We start from the raw sequence: 23,112 nt of genomic DNA, 5'->3' as shown, positions 1-23,112 counted from the left end.
GGGGGTGAAGCACAGGTCAGTGGCAGGCTTCAATCAATCAATCAAGTGGATTTATATAGCGTGACTAATCCCAGAGAGGGTATCAAAGCGCCTTAGAGTCATGATGGTTCAGGTGCATCAGTTAAACAGCCAGCTCTTGAATACTTTCCAGAATTCCAGTAGAGAGGAGGTTGGTGCACGATTTCACCGTGAAGTAGGAGAAGGCGCGTCCTCCACTGTTGCTTTGGTAGATGCAGGGGGTGCAGGTGAGTGAGAGGGAGGCAGAGCGTAGCTGTCTGGTAGGGTGGAGGAAGTTCAGGCGATGGTTAATATAGGCTGGTTCCTGGTTGTGTAGTGCTTTGTAGGTGTGGATCATCAGCTTAAATTGGCATCTCTTTTGTATGGGGAGCCAGTGGAGTTTTCTGAGGTGGGCATGATGTGGGTTTGTTTGGGGAGGTCGAGGATGAGTCTGGCAAGAGTTCCCTATCGTCTGGAGTCTGCAGAAGATGTGTGGTGATCCCAGCATAGAATGCATTTGCGTAGTCTAATTGGCTTGTAATTAGGACTTGAGAGAAGGTATATCTGGTGTTCTGGGTGAGCCATTCAAAGACTTTTTGTAACATGTGAAGTGTGCTGAGACAGGCAGCGGCGACCGCATTGATCCAGGACTTCATGGTTAGTTTGCTATACAGGATTATGCTGAAGTTTCTGGCATCTTCAAAATACAGCTAGCTCTAGCAGGATAGATTCAAACGTACATTTTCACCAAAATTAACATGTTAATTGTTATTGTTAAGGATTTTTTCAAAAACCTTCGCAAATATTTTCAAATAAATTTATTAGATATAGACTTGGCGCCTGATTATGAGTTCGGCTGAGGTTTCCGCCATACTGGCTGTCTCCCCGCCGGGCCCATTAAGATTTTCCTGCTAGGTCAGCGGGCGGAACCCTGAGTTTCCGCCCCCTGGCTTAGTGGGTAGCAGCCTACAGCATTGTCTCCGGCTTGTAATCATTGTAAGGGTACTGGCCAGAGGGGCCCCTGCACAGCCCATGCACTTAGCATGGGCAGTGCAGGGCCCCCCTGGGTCCCCCTGCACCCATTCTCCACCAGCCCTGTCATGGAGGTGCTACTGCCATGAAATGGCTGCCGGAGAACAAGGTTGTAATTGCTTTACACGGTGCCCTGGCGGATTAGGACCACCACCTACCGCCAGACTGCTGGGATCTCTGATCCTGGCGGAGCTGGCGGTCCCACCGTGGCCCGACCACCAGCGTTGTAATATGGCACTCGGACCACCGCATTTAAAGGTCCAACCGCTATCCACGAGTCTGGTAGTCTAGTGACTGCCAGACTCGTAATGAGGGCATTGGCTACCATGTTTTTACAGAATGAGACAACACACATTGATGCAACAAATTTGTATTTTGCCTTAAGTCAAAACAAAATAATTAAACAACAAAAATATATATGTATACTTATGCAAATAAAGACATTTTGACGAAAAGAGAATCCTTTAACTCCCAATAGTAGACAATCCTTTTTAAAGGATTGCATTTAGAAGGTGATGGTCAACCCCATTACTTTGGGTTCAGTACAGACCATAATTAGTCTGCTTAAGAAGAAAGACTAGCTCAAAGACTTATATGTCAAATGTCTTTGGTCATTTGGAGCAGTGACCTTCAATCCATTTGTGACTCTTAAAGGTTCTGTTTGGCGGCTCCTCAGAGTACTTACAGACGTATCTATACAGCTAGATACTAGTGTAGAATGACAGATAGGTGTCACACATGATGGAATTATGTTCTGATTAATATTGATGATGTGGCTGTACTTGACCCTGTTACTGGAGGTGAAGATGGGGTCCAGCATGTGTCTTGCATTGTGGGTGGGATCGCAGATGAACCAACGAGTTGGGTGAGTCTGAAGTTATTCATTCTGTCAAGGTGGATGGTGGTGTTGGTGTAATTGAGGTAAAGGTAGGAACTCAGATCTCCGAGGAAGATATGGGGCCTTATAACAAGGCTGGTGGTCCGAAGTCCACCAGCCTCGCGGTGTCGGCATGGCATGGGCAGTGCAGGACTCCCCCTGCCCAGCACCCTTAAAATGCACACTGTCTACTGTGCAGACAGTGTGCATTTCAAGGGTGCTGGTGTACCCTGCGTACAGCAGCATTACCGCCGGCTCTATTAGGAGCTGACAACAATGCTGCCACACCTTTCCCACTGATGGGAGGGAACCTTGGTTCCTGCTTGTCAGCCCTGTGGGAAATTTGTCATAGGGCCAGTGGGGAGACCACCACCGTGACAGTGGTCTCGTCACCACAGGTCTGGCGGTCGGCAAAGCCTACTGCTAAACCTGAAATCATGCCGATAGAGCCTAATTATGAGTCTGGTGGTCGCTAGACCGCCAGACTCGTGGTGGCGGTCTGGACCACCCACAGCTTTCATGGTCTGACCGTCAAATTGAGAGTTTCGCGGCGAGACCACCAAAAGACCATTGTCTATGTCAGGATCAGTGATCCAGATGGGATGACGGTGGTCATGGTTGTAATCAGCCAAGGTAGCACTGAAGTCAGCGCCGCCTTGCTGATTACAACCTTGTTCTCTGACAGCCTTTTCATGGAGGTCTGACTGCCATGAAAAGGCTGAGGGGACAAAAGTGCAGGGGACCACATGGGGGACAGTGCAGGGGGTACCCTGCTCAGCAATCTTGAAATGAGCACTGTCTGCTGTGCAGACAGAGTGCATTTCAAGGGTGCTGGTAAACCCTGCATGCGGTAACATTTCCACCAGATCATTTATGAGCCGGGAATAATGCTGCCAGACCTTTCCCACTGGTTTCCGCCGGTCAACCCAGTTGGAAAGTTGTAATGGGGCCAGTGGGGAGACTGGCAGCACCATGGCGGTCTCCTCGTTGGGAGTTTGGCAGACGGATGCTTCCTTCCGCCAAACTCCTAATGACCCCCATAGTCTTTGTAGTTAATGGCAACAGGAGTAATGAGCTCAGCTTACCACCACACTATCTGAGATTGTCATTGTGGAGGCAATAGGCTTGACATTTGTATAGCACATTTACATAGACCACATAGCATTCAGCCATACATACATCACACATGGATCTTTGTACTCAAAGACCCAAATGTCTAATAACATTTCAATGCATACCCAGACCAATTCACACAAAAGGCACCACTTCGTGCATACTAACAGACATACAGGTACCTATGAACATGCAGGCACATATGCACAAAAACACACTCCAACCAGAGGTGCACATGCACACCGGCAGCCAATACATACAAAAGCATAGTCACACACATACAGATCTAGACAACACACAGAGGTAAATAAGGGGCAATTTGACAAAATTATAAATTAACAATATTGTGATACATAAGTATTGTTTCAAGAATATCGTGATGACAAAAATATTGTGGATAGAAATATCGAAGGTAAAAATACAATTTTAAGTGTTTTTTGTTAATGTTGTAAAAAAGCTGTAAAAATAATGTTGTATGTTATATCGTTATTAATTTAAAAAAGTGTAAATAAATATTTTATTAGAAATTTCATTATGGTTTTTATTTAATGTATATGTAAATATGTTATAGGAGTGGAATGTTGGGATTTTAGGAAAAAGGGTGTGGAGATGATAAAAATATGTGAATATTAATTTGTTTGTATGTGTAGGGAGTAGGAATTTTGTCACGTAGGTGATGGAAGGTGTTTAAAGTGTAGGTGGTAGTGCAGTATGTGAGCGATAGTAGTGATGCACGTTGCAGATTGGGCTTCTCGAACAAGTAGATTGTGAGCTACTGGTAGCTGTCTAGCTACCCATGAGTAGCTCTCCTGTTTGCAGCCTAACCTACTAAATTAGAAGCTTTTATTTTGTTGAATTAATATATGTATAGGAAATTGAAAAGTGTGTATTTGAGACACAAATGTGTGTATTTTCAGAACCATAAAATCCAAAATATATTAAAGCTGATATCTGAATGATAAATCATGCTGCATTTGGGCTACTAATTACTAATATCGTTACCTTGCTGCTAGAGCCATTGCAACTGTGGCTATTATGTATAACCAATGTAGAGGCATTCCAAATTAATAAAACGTTATTTACATTACTGCTGGCAATGCTGCACTGAAGTGATTACAGATAGTAATCTTGCATACTGTAGCCATAAATGTAGTCTTGACTGATGTGTGTAATACTAATATTAGTAGCTCAGGATGATTTTACATTTTGTGGTGTAAATCTATGATTTTTTTAATTTTTTTAAAAAAGGATGAATACTTTTTTTAAATGTTAATTGATTTTTTCCATTTTAAAAAAAATACATTTTAATATTTATGTGAATTTTTTAGTAAAATGTTTGTATGAAATGCACATTTGTGTGTATGCAATTCATTACCTTTAGAGATTTGTTTAAAAAAAAATTTATTTGATAATATGCTTTCTAGAATCACAATTTATTACTGATAATTGGCAAATGAATGTTCTATGTTAAAATTTTAATTTTGATGTAATTGTTAACTAGTGTTAAAATGTATAGTTCACTTTTTATCTATATTTTTCTAGAACTATTATCAAAATAAAAAATATGAATTTATTTTAGGAATAAATGAGAATTAATTTTTGTATTACTCATTTTTTGGATAAAATAATTAAATATTAAATTGTATATATCATTTTAAATGTCATTTAAATAAGTTTTATAAGCTTGCTTTTTAGGTTTTGTTTGTATTCATTTTGTAATAAAAAATGTAAGTTTACAAATAAAAATAATTTCAAGTTTTATGATTATTTTTTACTATACATTCTGTTTAGAGAAATAATAAATACAATTATTATACATTAAGTAATTATGAAAAATATTTAGATATTTCTGTGTGTAATCAAAAAACATTATATGCTGTATATGTATTATAAGTAGTACATTGGATTTTAAATCGATTGATTATGAGTTATTTAATTTCTTTATTGTTAAACAACTTCTGCAAGATGTCTTACTATGGAGTGGGGATAGTACATGTAACCCCTTTGCTGTCCAAAACCTTCCTTAAAATGGTTTAGAGTGGAGTGGGAATACTGAATGTAACACTTTTAGTGTGCAACACCTTCCCAAAATGGTTTAGATTGGAATAAGAATAGTGTATGTAAACCCTTTTGTGTCCAACACCTTCCCGAAAATCATTTAGACTGGGGTGGGAACAGTAAATGAAAACCCCTTAGTGTTCAACACCTTCACCAAAATGGTTTAGTTTAGAGTGGGAATAGTAAATGTAACCTCTTTATTGTCCAACTCCTTTCCCAAAATGGTTTAGAATGGATAAGAAATAGTAAAAGAAGTTCCTTTACTGTTCAACATCTTCCCCAAAATTATTTAGCCTGGCCCTGGGAATATTATATGTAACCCTTTTAGTATTGATCACTTCCCCAAAACTTATTCTGTTGGAGTGTGAATAGTCAATGTAAACCTTTTAGTTTCAACACCTTCCCCTGAATAGGTTACCTAGGATTTAGTATTGCATTTCTCACATACATTGTTAGTATTGTTTTTTTTTTTTATAATTGTAAAGGTATATAACACAGTTTGATTTATTTATTTATATTTTTTAACATGTATTTAATGTTTATATATACTTTTTTGATTACATATATGTTTGTACACATAAGACAAACATTTTCATTTTTATATTTAAACAATATTTTAGTGCATTTCTATATTAAGTAAAACATGTGGATAATTTTGGAACAGAGTTGTACATTTCAATTTTTTTCTTTTCTTTCATCACATGTAGTACATTTATTGTTTGTACATATATACACTTGTTTCACATAAATGTTTGTTAACAATTTGTAAATCATTTTAAAGTATGTTTTAAATAGCACTAAATTGTTTATTTTGATAGTACTATTTTGTTTTTATTTACATAAGTGTTTCATATTGCCACATAAACTTTTGTTGACATGTTTTACATTATTTAAACATTTTTTTATTTTTAATCTCCATTGTTGTTTTTATAGATATAGTATTTTTTTGTTTCATTTAGAGGCAATTTTGGTTTAACTGTTAACCTAACTTTTGTAGGCTATTTGTGTGATTGTTTGGTCATTTGCCTGGAAACGAGTCATGGAAAGGTGTTGCTGTTAATCGGATTAGGTAAGACCTGTTTTAAGGGGATCGAGGGATGTAGCAGATAGCAGTATTAATGTAGTTTTCTAAATTTGTGAAGGTTTACTTGTAGTTAGTGTTCTTTTTTTTACAAGTGTTGAGTGTTATCCCTAGTTAGAGTTTGGTAGTAATGTATCATTATTTAACATAGAGCCTGATTATGACTTTGGCGGATGATTAGAAAGTAAGGTAAGACAAGAAAAGAGGGGTTGGCATAAACAGAATGGGAGGTGCACAATGGAAGAAATAATGAAATGTATGGACTAATGAGGAGAAGGGGAAGTTTAGAGAAAAAAGAAAACATTGCAGAAACTGATAAGGTGATGAGATGAGAGGAGAGGAAGCAGAAGAAACAAGGGAGGAGAGAAGAAAGAGGAGATGTTAAAGAGAAAAGAAATGTGCGCAGGAACCAATGAGGAGAATTGGAAGTTCAGTGAAAAACGAGGGAAGAAAAGAAGTTGTGAAAAACTAGGGAAAATAAAATAAAAGGAGATTGAGCAGGAACTTCTGGAAAAGAGTGCAAAATGAAATAAGCACTGACACAGTCTATCGGTCTCACTTTGCCAAAGCTTTGTAGTCACTACTATGGGCTTTGCCAATGGCAGATGCTTTTAAAATGGGCCAGGACTGGCAAAGCAGAGAGTTGAACAGCCATCTTGACAGCCTATTTATCATACTTTCAAGATTACCACCACGTTACATGATGCAATGTGGCGCGATGCAATGCTGCAGCCATCTTGAAAGTAAAGAAAAATGTTTCCATACTTTCAAAATGGCTGCCATGTAAGGTATTGTGATGCAATGTTGTGGTCCTCTTCAAAGTAAACCACATTATTTTCGAAACTACTGTCATGTAGTATCGAGCAATGTAGTGGCCATCTTGAAAATATGAAAAAATTACTTTTTATACTTTCAAGATGGCTGTCGTACTGTATCGAGCCATGTTGTGTCACTGTTGCTCTTACTGTCTTTGCCAGCACATTTTAAAAGAATCCGGTATTGGCAATAGGGGTGGCCAGCACAGAATGGGAAAGGGGCAGTGAGAGTGGCAGTTGGAGATGGGTGGGAGATGAAGAAAATGACTGGGTAGTGGAGAGAGAGCTAAAGGGTGGGCGACAGAAGTGGTGGAGCGCATTCAGCGAGTGCACATCATGGTTTGAGTTGAAAACTCTAATGAATGGTGACAGGAGAGAGATGGAGTGGACGTAACTGGGGAAGCAGGAGAAAAAGCATAAGTGGACTTTATGTGCAGATATAGCAGCAACAGCAGAACATGCACACACACTGAGTACTAAACGGCAAGTAAAAGATTTTTTTTTAAAAAGAAAAATAGTTCTGTGGCTGCAGCAATAGAAGGATAAAACTCGTTCAATCAAATGTCAGAGTAAAGAAGAAATACTGCAAAGGTGAGACAAACACAAGAATAGGGAGGAAAAGGATCCAATGAAGAGAAGAAAAATCAGATATAAAAGAAAATCATCTAGTCATAAGCAAGGGCTGACCCAAAGCCCATTCTTTGTAGTATTGTTTGTCTTTGGGAGACCACAAACCGGAAGGCAGAGAGGACCTGGTTTGTTCAGATACTTAAAGAAATTGTTGACCATGTTTACTAAAGCTGTAATCTGTATTTACTTTAGGAGGTTAGCTACTACGAACAGTAACCGTAATGTACAATGATAGATTGGCCCCAATCAATGGAGTAATGATGAAAATTCATGAAAATAAGTCACACCGAAAATAACTATGATGACGTCAGTGGTATTCTTGAAAATGCAGTATTGGTCCAGTTTAAGAGACAAGAATTGGACACCCCTGTCTTAGAAATCCCATAAGTACAAATAACTGATAAAACACTACTTTCAAGTTTGTGACAAAATATTGCTTAGATAGAGATGCATGTATGTTCTGTACAAAACCTAGCACTACCTAAGACACGAGTCCGGCCCCTACATGTCATGTGGGTAGGGTGAATGCACACTGTTATCTCACAAAATTTAGGCCTTAATTTTGCATGTCTTTAAATCCCAATTATTTCCCAGATTTGTAGTTATTACCACACCACCACAATTTCCCCTGGTGAATGTTACATATGAAATCTACTGAAATTTACTAGGTATAAACATGTAGTGGATTCAACATATGCAGAATATGGGTCAAAAAGCACAAAATTAAGCATGCATTCTCTGTTTTCATGAGGAAAACCCTCCGGTGGAAATATTTACCAGGTAAGCTAAATACATCTTCCACATTCAGCCTACTGAAACAGCTTTCTGGGTAAAAAAGTCCGATAGGCACAAATTGGCACCTTAGCAAGTCACTTGTGTGATGCAAAATTTAGAACAAGTCAAAATATTCAAATGTGTACATAATCCTGATAACTGTATGTGATACACCAGTCTAATGAAGACTTGCCCCTTACCTGTCACATAAAAGTTAATACTCCGGCGGTCCTTTCCTACTTTGTTGGTTGCCACGCAGCTGTAGACTCCAGACGATTTTGATTCAGCCACGACCAGAGTACTAGCAGTCTGGGAAATAAAACATGAAGTTAGTATTTGACCAAGTAATTGTTTGCTTATAAAAAATACTTTCAAAAGTCCTCTTTAAAGATGAAGATTTTTTTTTTACAAATCTTTGCTCATTATTTGACACCTATTAATGACCAGGACCTCAGCCCTGCATCGAAAACATCCAGTAATTAAATGCTATAGAGGTTTTGCTCTATCATGTCCTCTGTGGATGACACTCGCTCCCATATCTGTGAAAGGGAACTCGCATTGATTTATCACTTGGTGTTGAAGGAACCTAATACTAGAAATCCTGAAAGACTGATATGTTACTCCCTGAGACTCATATGCAAAACTTTAATGGCACTCAACCCTCTCCTTTCATGCCATGAGAGCATGCAGTCAACAAAGGATATGTGTAGTCAACATTTGCAAATTTAAGACAGCACGGAAAATTTATGACAGTCTGCATCCTTTTATCTGTTATTAATGTTTTTGAGATGTTGATGGTAGTATGACCTTACCATTTGAACATTAATCCTAGCTTTAAATTCATTTTAAGTTGGATTCTTTCCATATGTTAACATTGGCGATGTGCATCTTACATTTATATTGCAGCATTATCCCACTCAATTTACTTTGGTAGAGACCAACATGAATGAACAGAGATGAGAGTGTGTGTATGTGGAGTTACTTATGAACCCTGACCAGCCATGACACACATATATAGCACACACTGCTTTAAATGGGAGGTATTAAAGGTGAGATTGTGTGGGTCATTTGCACCTCTCTGCTCAGTGGCTTTCATGAGTTGGATTTGCTTGAGTGTAAACTGTTCGATGGGGCAAGTAAGCACTCCACGTCACACTCGATCACACTTAGCACCACAGTAATTTGCATCCATTATTATTGTTTCACTAATAAGGCACAAAAATAGAATGAACGCGGAGATTAAACTAGAGTACTAACACAAATGGCAAAATTAGTATTTCCATATTCTACAATCTGCAGAGCAGTGTCTGTCAGCACTGCTGACAGAAGATAAGAAAGGGTGGAAAGCAGCATGATTTACTCCAAGTGGATTAACGCTAGCAGTAGCATCACATTTTTCATACACTTTATTTGGCCATTCCTCTACAACGGTTGGGATGAAAAATTCCCTAGCAGCCCTGGTGCAGGTCAACCAAAAGGGGGCTTTTCATGCACTGGATTCACAACTAAGAAATACAAAATAAATCTACATGCTATCTACTAATGTAGGCAAAGGAATAGTCAGAAATCTCTATGCTTGCTCTTCTTCTTTTATAAAAGAATAAATGTGCATAGCACATTCTAGGTTGCTTGTGTATAAATAGCTGAGATTCCCCCATTGAAAAGGTGCTTCCTCGTGTGTGTAGCATCAACATAAATATCCCCATCTATCTACTCAAAGCACCTCTCATCTTAAGTGGACAGCAAGGTCTCAGGATCAAGAACCCTTTATCCTTGGAATGACTAGGAGTCAACGTCTCATAAGAACCAAATCAGACTGTTTTTACAAGAGCAACGTGAAAGAGGGCTATGCATGTTTTTTCTTTTATAAAAGAAAAAGAACTAGCAGAAATGGGGTATCTATTCCTTCTACTTGTATTAGCAAACTCCACGTTATTTGAACACGCCGGGAGATTGAGACCAAGCAGGACAGTGGTAGCAGAGTTTGCCTGTGCTGCCATGGAATTGTTGCTAGTGCTTTTCTTTGCCTAATAGACACTCGCACTGCCCCTTCCTATTCTGTACCAGTGTTGTATTAGGGAAACTTGACAAGCGTTTTCACTTAGGAAGAGTGAAAACTTTGCCATTGTCAGTGTTTGTTTGCTTAATATATTGTCATAAGCAGAGCAACAGGAAGTATGCAAGTCTGCGGCGGCAGGGCATTCCGCATTATTAAGGATTCGCCACACTTGTGCCATAATCCATCATCTGCTGCACAAAGTGCAGATTTCAATAACAAAATGATTTCTACCTCAAACGGATCAAAAGTTACTAAAACCCTAGTGACACATATTGCTGAGCAGTGGAAGGCCCTTCGCAAAGGATGACTGATCACCTCTAGTAAACAGCTACTAACAAGGTGTAGCCTTTGGGAAGGCAGATTTAAGGTATAAAAATAATGAAGTGGTACTATGGCAAAATGTGCTGCATTACACAGCGTAATTTGCGTTTTTCTGGCCACATAATTTACTCAAATCTGCAGCGTAATTTTGTTTTTCCCAGCAACATAATTCGAGCGCCCCCCTTACCCGTCAGCATAATTCGAGTGGCCCCCGGCCAGAAGTTAGGAATACCATCACAGCAGAAATAAACTAAAATAAACCAGTATTAAGACATATATCCTGATGGTGTGCACATTTTCACTTACTTTTTTTGAATGGCAAAAGCCTTCACATTGGTTCGCCATAAAACTGTTTTCATCTTTTTAAGTACTGTGTCATTGGAGCCTGCCGGTCTCGATATAGCGGGAGTACTCAGGTACCACTTCTGTTTACACTTGCAGGGTAATAGCAATCCTGCCCTGTGACCTCTCCTCTGTCCCCAGGCACCTATGGTAGCTCAGGGCAATGGCGTTATACATGAAAGCTCCACAATTATGCTTTGATAGCAAGCGTGTTATTTTTTTCATTAAGCAAAAGAACAAAGGATTGTTGTCCACTTGTGAATAGGCATTGGGTGGGTCGCGGGGCTATTTTGGGGGGCCTGGTCCACCTAGGTCACCCTCTACAACCGGGCTTTTATTGCTAGTTTCAAAAAGACAGGGACGTGTCAGAGTCAGGGCAGGATAAGGTATCTACAGGAAAATATCTGACATCTTTCAAAGTTGCTCTATGTTATAAAAAACACACACAATTCGCTTTTATCGCCCTCACCATCTCTAAAAAATAGTATTATTTATCTGCACATTCAACAAGAATGGGAGTGTAGTGAATTGTAATGTTTCTATGGTTAGCCCAAATAAAGATGTGAGGTGAAAAAAACACCCTTCTTGTAGCCAGTGCTAGAAAGTAGTGTCTGTCATAATATTTTCCATCTTCAAAGTTATGCTAGAGAAGGAGAGGTGCTCTGCTGCGGACACTAAAATACAGTTTTTTTTAAACTCAAACAAGGTACATAAAAGGCTTGTGGGAACTGAGCCATAAAAAAGTGGAAGCCCGCAATCTGTCATGAAGATTCAGTGTGCTGTTACACAATGTCGCTCAGGCCCTGTGGTAGCCTTTAGAGAATTTTGCAAGGAAATGTTGCTCAGACACTGCGGGCTTGCAAGGCCCCGCTTAGCAGGTAATAATAGCCCAAACCTCCTGTGCACTGGCACTAAACAAGGTCAAGGGCGCTTAACAACTGACAGTTAACTAAAGGTCAGGCTGCTTGAGTACAATTATGGAAACAAGGAGGCCAGCATTAGAAAGTTCCTCAAATAAATACATGGACATTTCGTAAGTCTTTCTCATATCCTTTCTCTTAGTCTGTTTCTCTGGCTTCCTATTAAGGGCACACTACATGCGTAGAACGATAATCCCCATCTCGTGATGGCCACAGAGAATTTACTTTTTTTATCACTTGCAGGTCATTTTTAACAAATCTTCGACTCAGCTAATGGCAGTGGCTGAACGTTCCCTAGTTGTGGGGTTTGAATGGAACAGATGGCCCCTGCGCCTGTGTTTTGCAGCACACAGTGGCCGACAATGTTGCCCCGTACTTTCATATAGGCAGCTATAAATTTGGCAATCAGAGGTGTCATGACTAATTGTGACAGCAAGGGCTAATCTGATCTCCATGCCCAAGGCAGATGCCGACCACAGGCCACAGGAACAGAAAAGTCACTTACAAGAGGGGTTCAATGGGCCATTCCACCACTCTGGCATCTTTCTGGTGGGCTGCAAGCTCCAGAGCTGTTTTTGGTATGGGTATGGCAGCTAAGAATGAACCATGAGAGTAGATTGCCAAGGGCCCTATTCTAACACACCCTAAGGAGAGAGTTTGATTGGGACATTTTTGCAAGTGTTGCCATTCAGTCCAGGAATGCCCACTTTATCTTTACCGCTGGCTACCACCAGTTGTGGGGAAGTGGTCATTAATAACTACTGTGCAGTGATTAGAGTTGTTTATCAGGAGTCATTCATAAAATCCCTTATAGGTAGACCATTCTTTTATTCATTCACTACTTATATTGGGTTGCAATGTAGGGTTTTTGAATACAGAAAATAGCACAGAAAATAGGTGAAGTTTTTTATGGAAACGAAAGTGCAACCTCCATGTTAAAAAGGTGCCTGTCCTGTCTTTCAGTTATGAAGATACCTTGATCTTGCCTTTGATGATCTGCATTCTCTCGCTGATACTAATCGGATTGCCTTTGTTGCTGCCAGATTTCAATAAGAATGCACTTCTTTCAACACTGGAGTGAAAGTCACACCTGGAAGTAAAAATAAATACATTTTCAGCAATTATCATCCTCTGAAGGATTAAGTGCAATGAGCTCACAAAAACATTTTACAAAGTGTACTATAGTAAAGCATTATGCAGTTCATTATGATTTTCTCACATACACATTGTTTTCATTTTTCAAAGTCTCATTTCTTAGTATGACCTGATTGGCCAATGGGCAGGGCTGATTTTTGCTCTCTGTATTGCCCCATTTTATGAGAATGTTGAACACCAGCACCTCGTGTGGTGGAATTTCCCTGATGTCCCACAGTTCCATTGGTGCTAATTTGAATTTGCATACTGCTCTCTGACTAGAGGCAGTTCAGGAAGGCTTGCCGTGCAGGTATATTTCAGACATTAGAGACCTTAGCAATTTGTGTGTGTCTGGTGTACTTGCACTAGCAATATGAACAGGATGTTTAAATATAAATGGGTGGAGATATAGTGATCCTGCAATTCCTGGCTCTGCAGATCTCACCTACGCTCTTTAGGGTAACCCCCTCCAGGTTAAAAGTTCGAAAATTTAAGTTTGAAAAGCCTGATGTTCGAAATATATAGAGAACCATACAGTTGAAAGCTAAATGCAGTCTATTTGACTGTCACCTAGGTAGAGAGCCACACGTTCGAGCCTGTTTCCATATTTCAAATAATTAATGCTACTGTCATTGCTACTCAACTATGCTTCAAGGTACAGCAAAATATTATTATCTTACATTCTTGTAAGGGTTTCATGGCGGAGATAAGCATCAACCATTTGGCTCCGCTCCACTCATGAATGTGTGAGAGCTGAACTAATCAATAATGAATTTGCATTGATAAATGTATTAAGAATTCCCATGTTTTAGGTTAACATAGAAAATAATAATGTTCGTGGAAAATGTGCCCACCAGAATGTCCACTATTATGTATTTGACTTTACTAAAATATGGTATTAACTGTCATAATAAAGTGCACCGAATGATTAAAATGTATTAGTAGACCATATTGACATAAAATTCACATGTATTTGCTTAAACTTATGCCTAGACTGTACAGATTAATTGTGAAAATCTTAGGGCTGCTTGACTAAGACTCATGCTAAGTTTCACAATATTAAATAAATGCTAAAAATTATTTTCTCATGGATGGCAAAAAAGCCTTACTGTTCATTGTTCTCTGTTCACATGACATTGACCAAACTGGTTGTAATGTAGCAATGTTAAGTTAGCTAATGTCCTGACTGTCTCATGAGAATTGTTTGCTGTAATGTTTTGTGCTAGAAGCTGATACTTTGTAGGCTTGATGCGTGAAGAAGGAAAGTTTCCCAGGAGCTAACAATGGCCATACTGATGAGAGAAGTGAAGCGCAACATAAATTACACTAAGAAATCCGGTGACAGGACTAGGAGAAGAGGAACCAATCATCAACACGTAAACGGACTGTCTAACGATATCAGTGACTTTATGCAATTACCCTATTGGTTTTAAGGTGGACATTCAATATTCTGACCAATGGCAATGAGGAAATTTATTGTGTAGTTTTGGTTTATCCCTGACTTCACTTGACAGGAGCAGACAGAGTATGCGTGAACTTAGGTGTGAGAGAGTCTTCGAGAGCGTGAGTGTATTAGAGAGAGACTTAGATGCCGTTTTCCATATTGATGCCCTGATTTGGTTTCAACTGGGTTAGAGACCATTGTGGTTGAGCCAATCCCTTTCACTGTCCAACTGCGAATGCTGAAAAGAGGGATGTCCAGCTGACGAAGAAGATTTTGCTTGCTCATCCCATAAAGGAGAGGTATAACTGAAACTGAGATGTATTTGTCATCGATTTTTGTCTTTTCTCTTCTAGGTACCAACCGCTATATTTTTGTTTAGAGGCATAGCTAGATGTTTTCCGAATTACCTTCTGTCTGTGTTTTCTTTTTGCATGAAAGCCCAATCATGCCATTTGGATTAGAGGATTAGTTAGAAACTCCATGTCCCACAAAGGGTATTAATAATGTTTGATTTTGTTTATCTGTGAATTGTCTAAATGTATGCTATTTCTTCAATTCAGTTACTATTTGTCTGATTATTCTTGAATGTTTAACATTAAATGCATTTGTTGAGTTAAGGTTTTTCCGTCGTTTTGGTCAACCTGTGTTGTTTATCTATGTTTATCAGGTGGTTTTGAGATTGCTTTACATGACTTTAGCATTGTTAATCTAGGGAAATAAACATTTTAACTTTTACCCAAGATGTAGTTATGCATGGCCTCAAGGGTCATGGTGCGTGAAGGTTACTGGCTCCCATTTTGACTAATGTTTATGCATACTGATAATGTTATTGTTGTAATGGTAATGTGTAGATATTGTGTCTATGATAAATCACTCTTAACTGAGTCCAAAGGTCCATCAAACCTCTAATGCGTCCCCTTATCAATAAAAATAAATAAAGGACACATAAGATTAGACGCGCTCACAGTTCCTGGTAGCAGAGTCGGATGGTTATGTCTCTTTAAGAAGCTATCATAGTTTCCCACAGTAATGTTTTCAATATGTCAGGTCATTCCTTTTTAAGAGCCTACTATGTAGTTCCCAGAGTCCTTGGATTTTGCCTATGCTTGTTGAAGGTTTTCTCAGCGCTCCTAGTGTGACTTATGAGTGAAATAGGGTTTTGCGCTTGAACAGCTCAAGCAAATCACAGGTGAATTGTGATGTTTGAGAGTAATTAGGGGAGTTTGTGTACTCCAAATGAAGTTGTTAGGGAGTTTGCATACTCCAAAGTGTGGGCAATCGGGCATGGTTGATAATCTCATAGTGTGCGTGTTGAAGGAAGTATGAGATTTTCAACGGAGATTCAGTGAATCCTATGTGCACCAGGAGGACCCTATGAACAGTTGAGGGGAAAATTTGCTTGTCGAATTTTGCTTGCGAGTCAGGGGAACAGAGATCGAATGAGTATCTGTCAGAGCTAAAAGTCACAGTTGAAAATTCAGTAAGGTTTCTGAAGCAATTGTGTTACCCACCTGTATTAAACAGACAAATTTTGGTATTGTTTTTTTTTTAGTGCTCCCAATATTTGCATTTAGTTTTGAGAGAATTTGATTGAGAAGGACAAGCCGCTAGGCTTTGTCAGCCGCTGTACCTGTGAGTGTGACATCAGTAGAGCTGCGCTGGGATAGGTTGATTAGTAAGGAGAGCTGTGAATGGACTGGTGGACAACCGTGAAGCATAGTTGGTGGAGAAAGGCAAGCGAAAGGGATTTTGGGATTGAAATTCACTTCCTTATTGATTGAAGCATAGTTAAAGTCGAAAATGACATTTTTCAAAGCATTAAAGAGTTCCCTTAGGGGAGATGCATTTATTTCAGTTAGAATAGGAGAAGGTGCACCTTCAGAAGGTACACCCGCATGATCGTATTTGAAGAACAAGGTGCTGCTCCATGTCTTTGGCTAAAACAATGGTGCAAAGAGACAGAGAAGGAAGGGAACGTAGCGGTTCCTGCACACTGAACATTTCATTTTAGAATTTTAGAGAATTTGAGGAGAGAAGTGTACGATTCAAGACGTCCTCCGAGACCAGCATAGTTTGAGGCATTTGCTGTTTGGGAATTCATAACAAGACAACAGCAGCAACAGAGGTTTGAGAGGAGAATGAGGAAAGCAGAGAAAACTTTAGCTGAGGCGAGATGGAATAATGAGGAGAACTTTTGGAGAACTGAGACCTTACAGGGAATTAAGATGATCACCTCTAACAGTGTCACGGACAAACACGTCTGCATTGATAAGCCTGGATGCAGGAGTTATGTACTCTAGAGATCAAAGTGTTTGACCCAACCCTGACGCTGTGTCAGTACCCATGAATATTGGTCCTGTTATATCCTTGTTTGCACAGTGAAATAACAAAAGCAATGAGGAGAACATTCTGAATTCAAATGCAGAGATGGAAGGACTCAGGGGTAATGATTCCCATGAAACCAACGTATGACACAACAGGTCCATTAATTCCTTGGAATAATCCCAGAACTCCACCAAGTAATGTAGGCAGTCCAGATGTAGGTTCCAACTCATTTATGATGACTCCAGAGACTCCATGGCTAATGTTACAACAAGTGCCTACTGTGAATAGTAATAATATCTCATTGCAAGGTTTGACAGCCCAGCAATTAACTCAATGGCAGGAGAAGCTGAAAAGTACACTGGGAGATTCAAATGGAGGAAGTCCCCTAAATATGACCAGGCTTAAAATAGAAGTAGAAGAATTGATTGAGGGCACACTTGAATTAAGAAGAATTGATTCATACAGCGAAGATGAATTGCGATTCTTGTGCAAAATAGTTACCAACAAAGCAGGAGTGGGACACCAGAAATTAGCAGAATTTGCAGAGAAATACGACATAGAGATTGTGAAAACGAAGCACCAAGAAGAAGTTCCAGGTTAGAATTTGGCTTGAAAAACATTGAGAACATGAGAATACCAGTAATGAAAATTCACATTAAGGAATTAATTCAGAATATTCAGACACAGGGAGCATTAGACAAGTCGGAAGGCAGATGGGTAAAGAAATGAGATAAGAAGAAAAAGGAGTTCACAAATTTAGGGCCTGATTTATACTTTTTTAGCGTCGCATTTGCATAATTTTTTGACGCAAAAGGGGCACAAATTTACAAAATATAATTTAAATTTGTAAGTTTGTGCCACTTTTGCGTAAAAAAATGATGCAAATGCAGCGCTAAATTGCTAGTATTCTGCAGATTGATGACCCAGTAAAAATATTAGCAGTGCGAGAGATTCCAGGAGGAAATTTTGTTCATGTCCTTTGGAGCAGAAGTGACATTGTGTCATTTACAAATGTTTACCAGAGATTAAGGGAGAAGCCAGTGGAATGGTACCAACAGACAGATAGGTTTGTGAAGCTTGCAAAATGCCTGTGGGAAGATCTGAACACTCTGTTTGAAATAGTGATTCCAGCTGATTTATGGGTTGAATGCAAAAGGAGTGTGGATTGTCCGACAAGAGAGCCTCCATGAGATTCAGCTACAGTTCCAGTCAAGCCAAATGCAGCTTTTCCTCAAATTCCCATTACCACATGACACAGGATACTATTGACAGACAATAGTCCTGAAAGAAGTGTTGAGTAGCCTGTGTAATTCTCCTATCATGGGTTTACGAAAGCCTTGTGGGAAGTTTTGGATTGTTCAAGATTTGAGGAAAATTAATGAGATTGTGATTAAATGCTGTCCAGTAGTGCACAACCCAGGAGTAACATTATTACAGATCCCATGTGAAGTTGAATGGTTCACTGTAGTGGACCTATCACAAGCATTCTTTTCGACACCTCTTCACGAGGATAGTCAGTTTCGTTTTTGTTTCAAATTCCTGGATAAAGTATATTGTTGGTGCAAAATTCCTCAAGATTTTTCAGAGTCAATGTCCATCTTTAATCAGATCCTGAAAAAGAATCTGGAGACATTGGAAATGCCTTTGCAGCCTACCTCGGTTCAGTACATTGATGACTTGTTAATCGCTTCAAAGACGAAGGAAGCATGAAGGCATGATACGATTGCCTTACTAAATCACTTGGGAAAGAATGAACATAAAGTGTCCCCAGCAAAATTACAGTACTGTCAGAAAGAAGTGAAATATTTGGGACACTTGACTGAAAAGGGAGCAAGAAAGATTTCCAGAGAAATGATTACAGCCATCTTGCAGATGAATCCCCCAGTTACACAGAGAGACATCAGAATGTTTTTTTGAATGGTGAGCTATTGTGGACAGTGGATTCCCAATTTTTTGATAATTTCAAAGCCCTTGCAGAAATTGACCCACAAATATGTTACTGGTCCCTTGGAGTTAGATCAAGAGTGTATAACAGCTTTTAAGGAGTTGAAAGAAAGTCTGTGCAAAGCTCCAATTTCGGGAATGCCTGATTACATGAAGCCATTTATGTTGTTTTATGATGAGCGTATATCATGCACACTTTTAGTGCTGACACAGGTACATGGTGGTGTAAACCGCCCAGTAGCATATTTTTCCACTACTTTAGACCCCGTTGCAGCAGCTTTACCTGGCTGTTTGTGAACTGTGACAGCAGTTGGAGTGAGCCTCATTCGGAGTGAGATCATTGTGAAGGGACATCCTTAGCTGTTTTGGTCCCTCACTCCACTGAGGTTTTGCTTACATGAACACAAACTCAGTACCTTACCAATGCTAGGCTGACCAGATATGGGACTATACTCTTAGGTTCACCAAATGTAACTCTGCAAAGGTGTACAGTGCTTAACCCAGCAACCTTACTACCAACAGAGAATGTTGAAATTGACAATTTGAAAGATGTTGAACATGACTGTCTTGAAGTGACTGAACTGTGCACTAAACCCAGACCTGACATTCGAGATACCCAATTGGAAGAAAATGATTAAATTATCTTTGTTGATGGTTCCTGTTTAAGAGACAACATGGCAACATTGAGAGTAGGATATGCTGTGTGCACAATTTCTGGCATGCTTGAAAGCTTTCAGTATTTTCTGCACAAGTGGCAGAATTAGTAGCTCTTATTAGATCATGCTATGTCTCTGGGAAACTTAAGGTCACTATTTATACGGAAAGTCAGTATGGATTTGGAATAGTGCATTACTTTGGCCTGCTGTGGTTACAGAGAGGATACCTGACCTCTTCTGGTTCACCAGTTAGAAATCATGAGAGAATTCATGATTTGTTACAAGCCTTCCAAAAGATTGCTGTGGTGAAATGCAGTGCACATCAGAGATCGCAAGATTTTGTGTCATTTGGAAATGGATATGAGGATCAAGTCACAATGTTTTGTGCAATGAATTGTATATCTTTCAAAGACAAATGGGAACTGGTATCTGAAGAAGTGATGTGTATAAATTATGCTCTAACTGTTATTGACACCTGGGAGGAATTAAAGGGCCTGCAGGAAAATGCTGGCAGAGAGGAAAAGAAAATGTGGGTTAAACTAAAGTGTGTCGAACGGGAAGATGAAATCTGGATTTCTGAGGAGGGACAAGTGGTTCTGCCTAACAGTCAACTGACTTAAATGGCTAGGTATTATCATGGACAAGCATATGTTGGGAGAGATGCCATGATTTGTGTTTTTAAACAAACTTGGTTTAATCCGAAATTTAGACAGGTTGCCGAAGCAATCTGCCACCGTTGTGTTACCTGCCAACAGATGAACATTGTTAAAAGGACAGTTGTAAGTATGAGCCATATTGGAAAGCTGGAGGTCCAATTAGAAGAATACAAATGGATTTTATTGAGATGCCTGTGTGTGGAGGATTGAGATACGTGCTGGTGATTGTTTACATTTTTAGTCACAGGATTGAAGTTTATCCTACACGTAGAAATGACAGCCTCACTTTAGCAAACTTACTGCTTAGGGAACTGATACCAAGGTTTGATTTTCCGGTGTCTTTAGAATCAGATAGGGGAAGTCACTTCAAGAATAAAATAATTAAACTACTGTGCGGGCATGGTCCTCCACCGGAGGGGCGTTTCCGGGCCTGCTGTGGCTGCCATTGAGAGCGCTCCATGGGACTGAACTCACCCATGGATCTTCACTATACAAGTAAGGCGATTGGGGGTTGTGCCTTAGAGAGGTGCTGAGGGCCTGGGCCTACACGGGCTGATCTAGAGTGGAGTGTGGCTACCAGTCTAGCCGCTGGCCCACCAGGTGCCATCTGAGCATCCACCCCCCATCCCTTGACCTTCATTGGCATTACAGTGTACAGTCTCCTGGACAGCTATGCTGCATAGTTAACTCTATAGCTGACTGTTTGAATCACAGGACTGGTGTACCTCATTGTAATACAGGGCACTGTCCTGCCTTTGGATGTGCTATAGGGAAGGAGAAATCGCTCAAATGGGGGCAATGCAATAAAATTGTGCCATACACGGTGCTTGCCCAGCCACCCCCTGTGGACAGACAGGGAGCTCTGATTCGGCGAAAAGAAGGAGGTATGCAGAAAGACACAGCTGAAATCTTGGCAGCAATACAAGGGTGGCGCCTGGTACTAGAGGTGAAATTGGACTCTAGGGCCATGGATATTAACCATTTACACAAGGTGACTGAGAAGGTCACATCGGCGGAGGGGATGTCTCTCAGCTGCAACGAACGGTGTCAGAGCTGCACGGCACTGTCGTAGAATTGAAGTCCACTGCTACACAGATGGAGTGTCGCCTTGAGGACGCCAAAGTGCGCCCAAGGTGCAATACCTTACATTTTCTTGGCTTTCCTGAGAGGGCGGAGGGCCTGACAGCAGATCTCTTCCTGGAAGACTGGATAACCTCTGTGCTTCAACCTAAATGCTGAGCAAAATTCTTCTCTATTGAGCAGGCCCATAGGGCCCTGGTGCCTATGCCTCAGTCTGGGGCTCCCCCGTGTGCACTCCTCGCATGCTTCTTCAACTACAGAGACAGGGATGCCATTTTTCAACATGTGAGGCTGTACGGCCCCCCACTATGAGGATAATCTTATACAGATCTTTCTGGACTACACAGGGAAGGTGCAGGATATTCTGAAAACTTTCATGGAGGTTGAGTGCACACTCTGAAAACATGGTGTACAATACAGCCTGCTCTTCCTGGCCAAGCTCTGGATACAATATCAAGACAAAGTCTATTTTGACGAATCACCCTAAGAGGCTGTTGAGGGGATGGACTCGGTGGGCCTCCCCAGTGATGAGGGACTAACAAACTGGTAGGATCAGAGCCGGAGGGGCCCGCGAAGATCCAATCGCAGACGAAACACAGCAGACAGCGGGCAGAACCCCAGAGCAACAGCTTGTACAGACCGTATCCTTGTTTGCCCGGATGACATGCTGCCAGCTGAACTGGCCCCTCCGCCCACCCAAAACTCCATCTCTCTCCTCTGCCTCATGCAGGAGACCCAGAGCAGCGACGTTAGAACTGAGTGAGCGGATTGTTTTCATTATCGGGGTAATGCCTGGTTTCTCCCTGGCCTCCTTCTCCTACCCGGCCTCATCTTCTGTCCCCCTTTAACCTCTGCAGCGCTGCAAGACATTTTAATGACCCGGCAAAACACTAAGGGGGGAACTACTACAGATTTACATACCTGCTTGTTGGTTGGACAACCTTGATATCCTTTACTTTTGACCGGATTTGCTACGCGCTAGGCCCCAACTCCATGCTGTGGATATCGGGGTTCTGGGGCTGGTCTGGTGAATGGCCTCAGGATCTCTATTGCTGGGACTCTGGTGCTGACACTAGATCTAGCACCTGAACTGGAATAACATTAACTATAAAACTGTTACATTGTTAATTATTCATTAAATGGGATGGGAGGGCAATTCGGCTGAGGGTTATTGCTCCCTTTTGGTAGTGGGTAACTGTGGGAGAGTTAGCTGACATTTCCCATGGGTGGGACTGCAGGGAGGGTTTTAAATGGGATCACTTTTATGTTTCGTTGTTACAGCTTGTTCGTTGACGTCCAAGGGGGTAATTGGGTGAGAATGGTTTCCATAACTATGTCCTGTTATTTAATTATTTGTGACAGACACACATTAGCTCTCATTCACTGCAACATAAGTGACACCCTGCCACCATTATGGGTACACAATAGAAGTTTCTGACCAGGTATGTCTGGGGTATTAATAATCCTGTGAAGAGGAATAGAGTGTATGCCTACTTGCGCTGCTATAGAGTGGCAATAGCCTTTTTACAGGAGACACACATTTGGGGGGGACTGTATTGGACATCTTTGAACGAGATGGCGGGGCTCTGTGTACTCCACATCATACTCCAGATATGCGGGCGGTGCTCTCTTATGGGTGCCTCATGAGGTCCTGGTAAAAAATGATTGCACTGTTTAAACAACGAGGGCGCTTTGTAGTACTTGAGGGTACCCTAGATGCACACAAACTCTGCTTAATTAATGGATATTCTCCCAATAAAGATGATGGGGAATTCCTTGGCAGGATGTTGGCTTCAGCGCACATTCAGCCCACGGCCAAGATACTCATGGTGGGTGACTTCAACTGTGTCCTTG

At 40.6% G+C, this 23,112-nt stretch overlaps 1 protein-coding gene across 1 annotated transcript in view; it reads right to left on the bottom strand.

Moving 5' to 3' along the window:
- The window catches only part of FLT1 (fms related receptor tyrosine kinase 1), a 310,221-nt gene that overhangs the window by 158,010 nt on the left and 129,099 nt on the right, over nt 1-23,112 (bottom strand). Inside the window, exons 11-12 of the mRNA XM_069202204.1 lie at nt 12,995-13,109; nt 8,578-8,686 (exon numbers count right to left, since the gene is read on the bottom strand). Coding sequence (XP_069058305.1) covers nt 8,578-8,686; nt 12,995-13,109 — 224 coding nt within the window. The remainder of the gene's footprint in view (nt 1-8,577; nt 8,687-12,994; nt 13,110-23,112) is intronic.

This window comes from Pleurodeles waltl, chromosome 8, assembly GCF_031143425.1.
Source record: "Pleurodeles waltl isolate 20211129_DDA chromosome 8, aPleWal1.hap1.20221129, whole genome shotgun sequence".
In the NCBI taxonomy this organism is placed as follows: domain Eukaryota; kingdom Metazoa; phylum Chordata; class Amphibia; order Caudata; family Salamandridae; genus Pleurodeles; species Pleurodeles waltl.
This window is presented reverse-complemented; position numbering and strand designations above follow the sequence as displayed.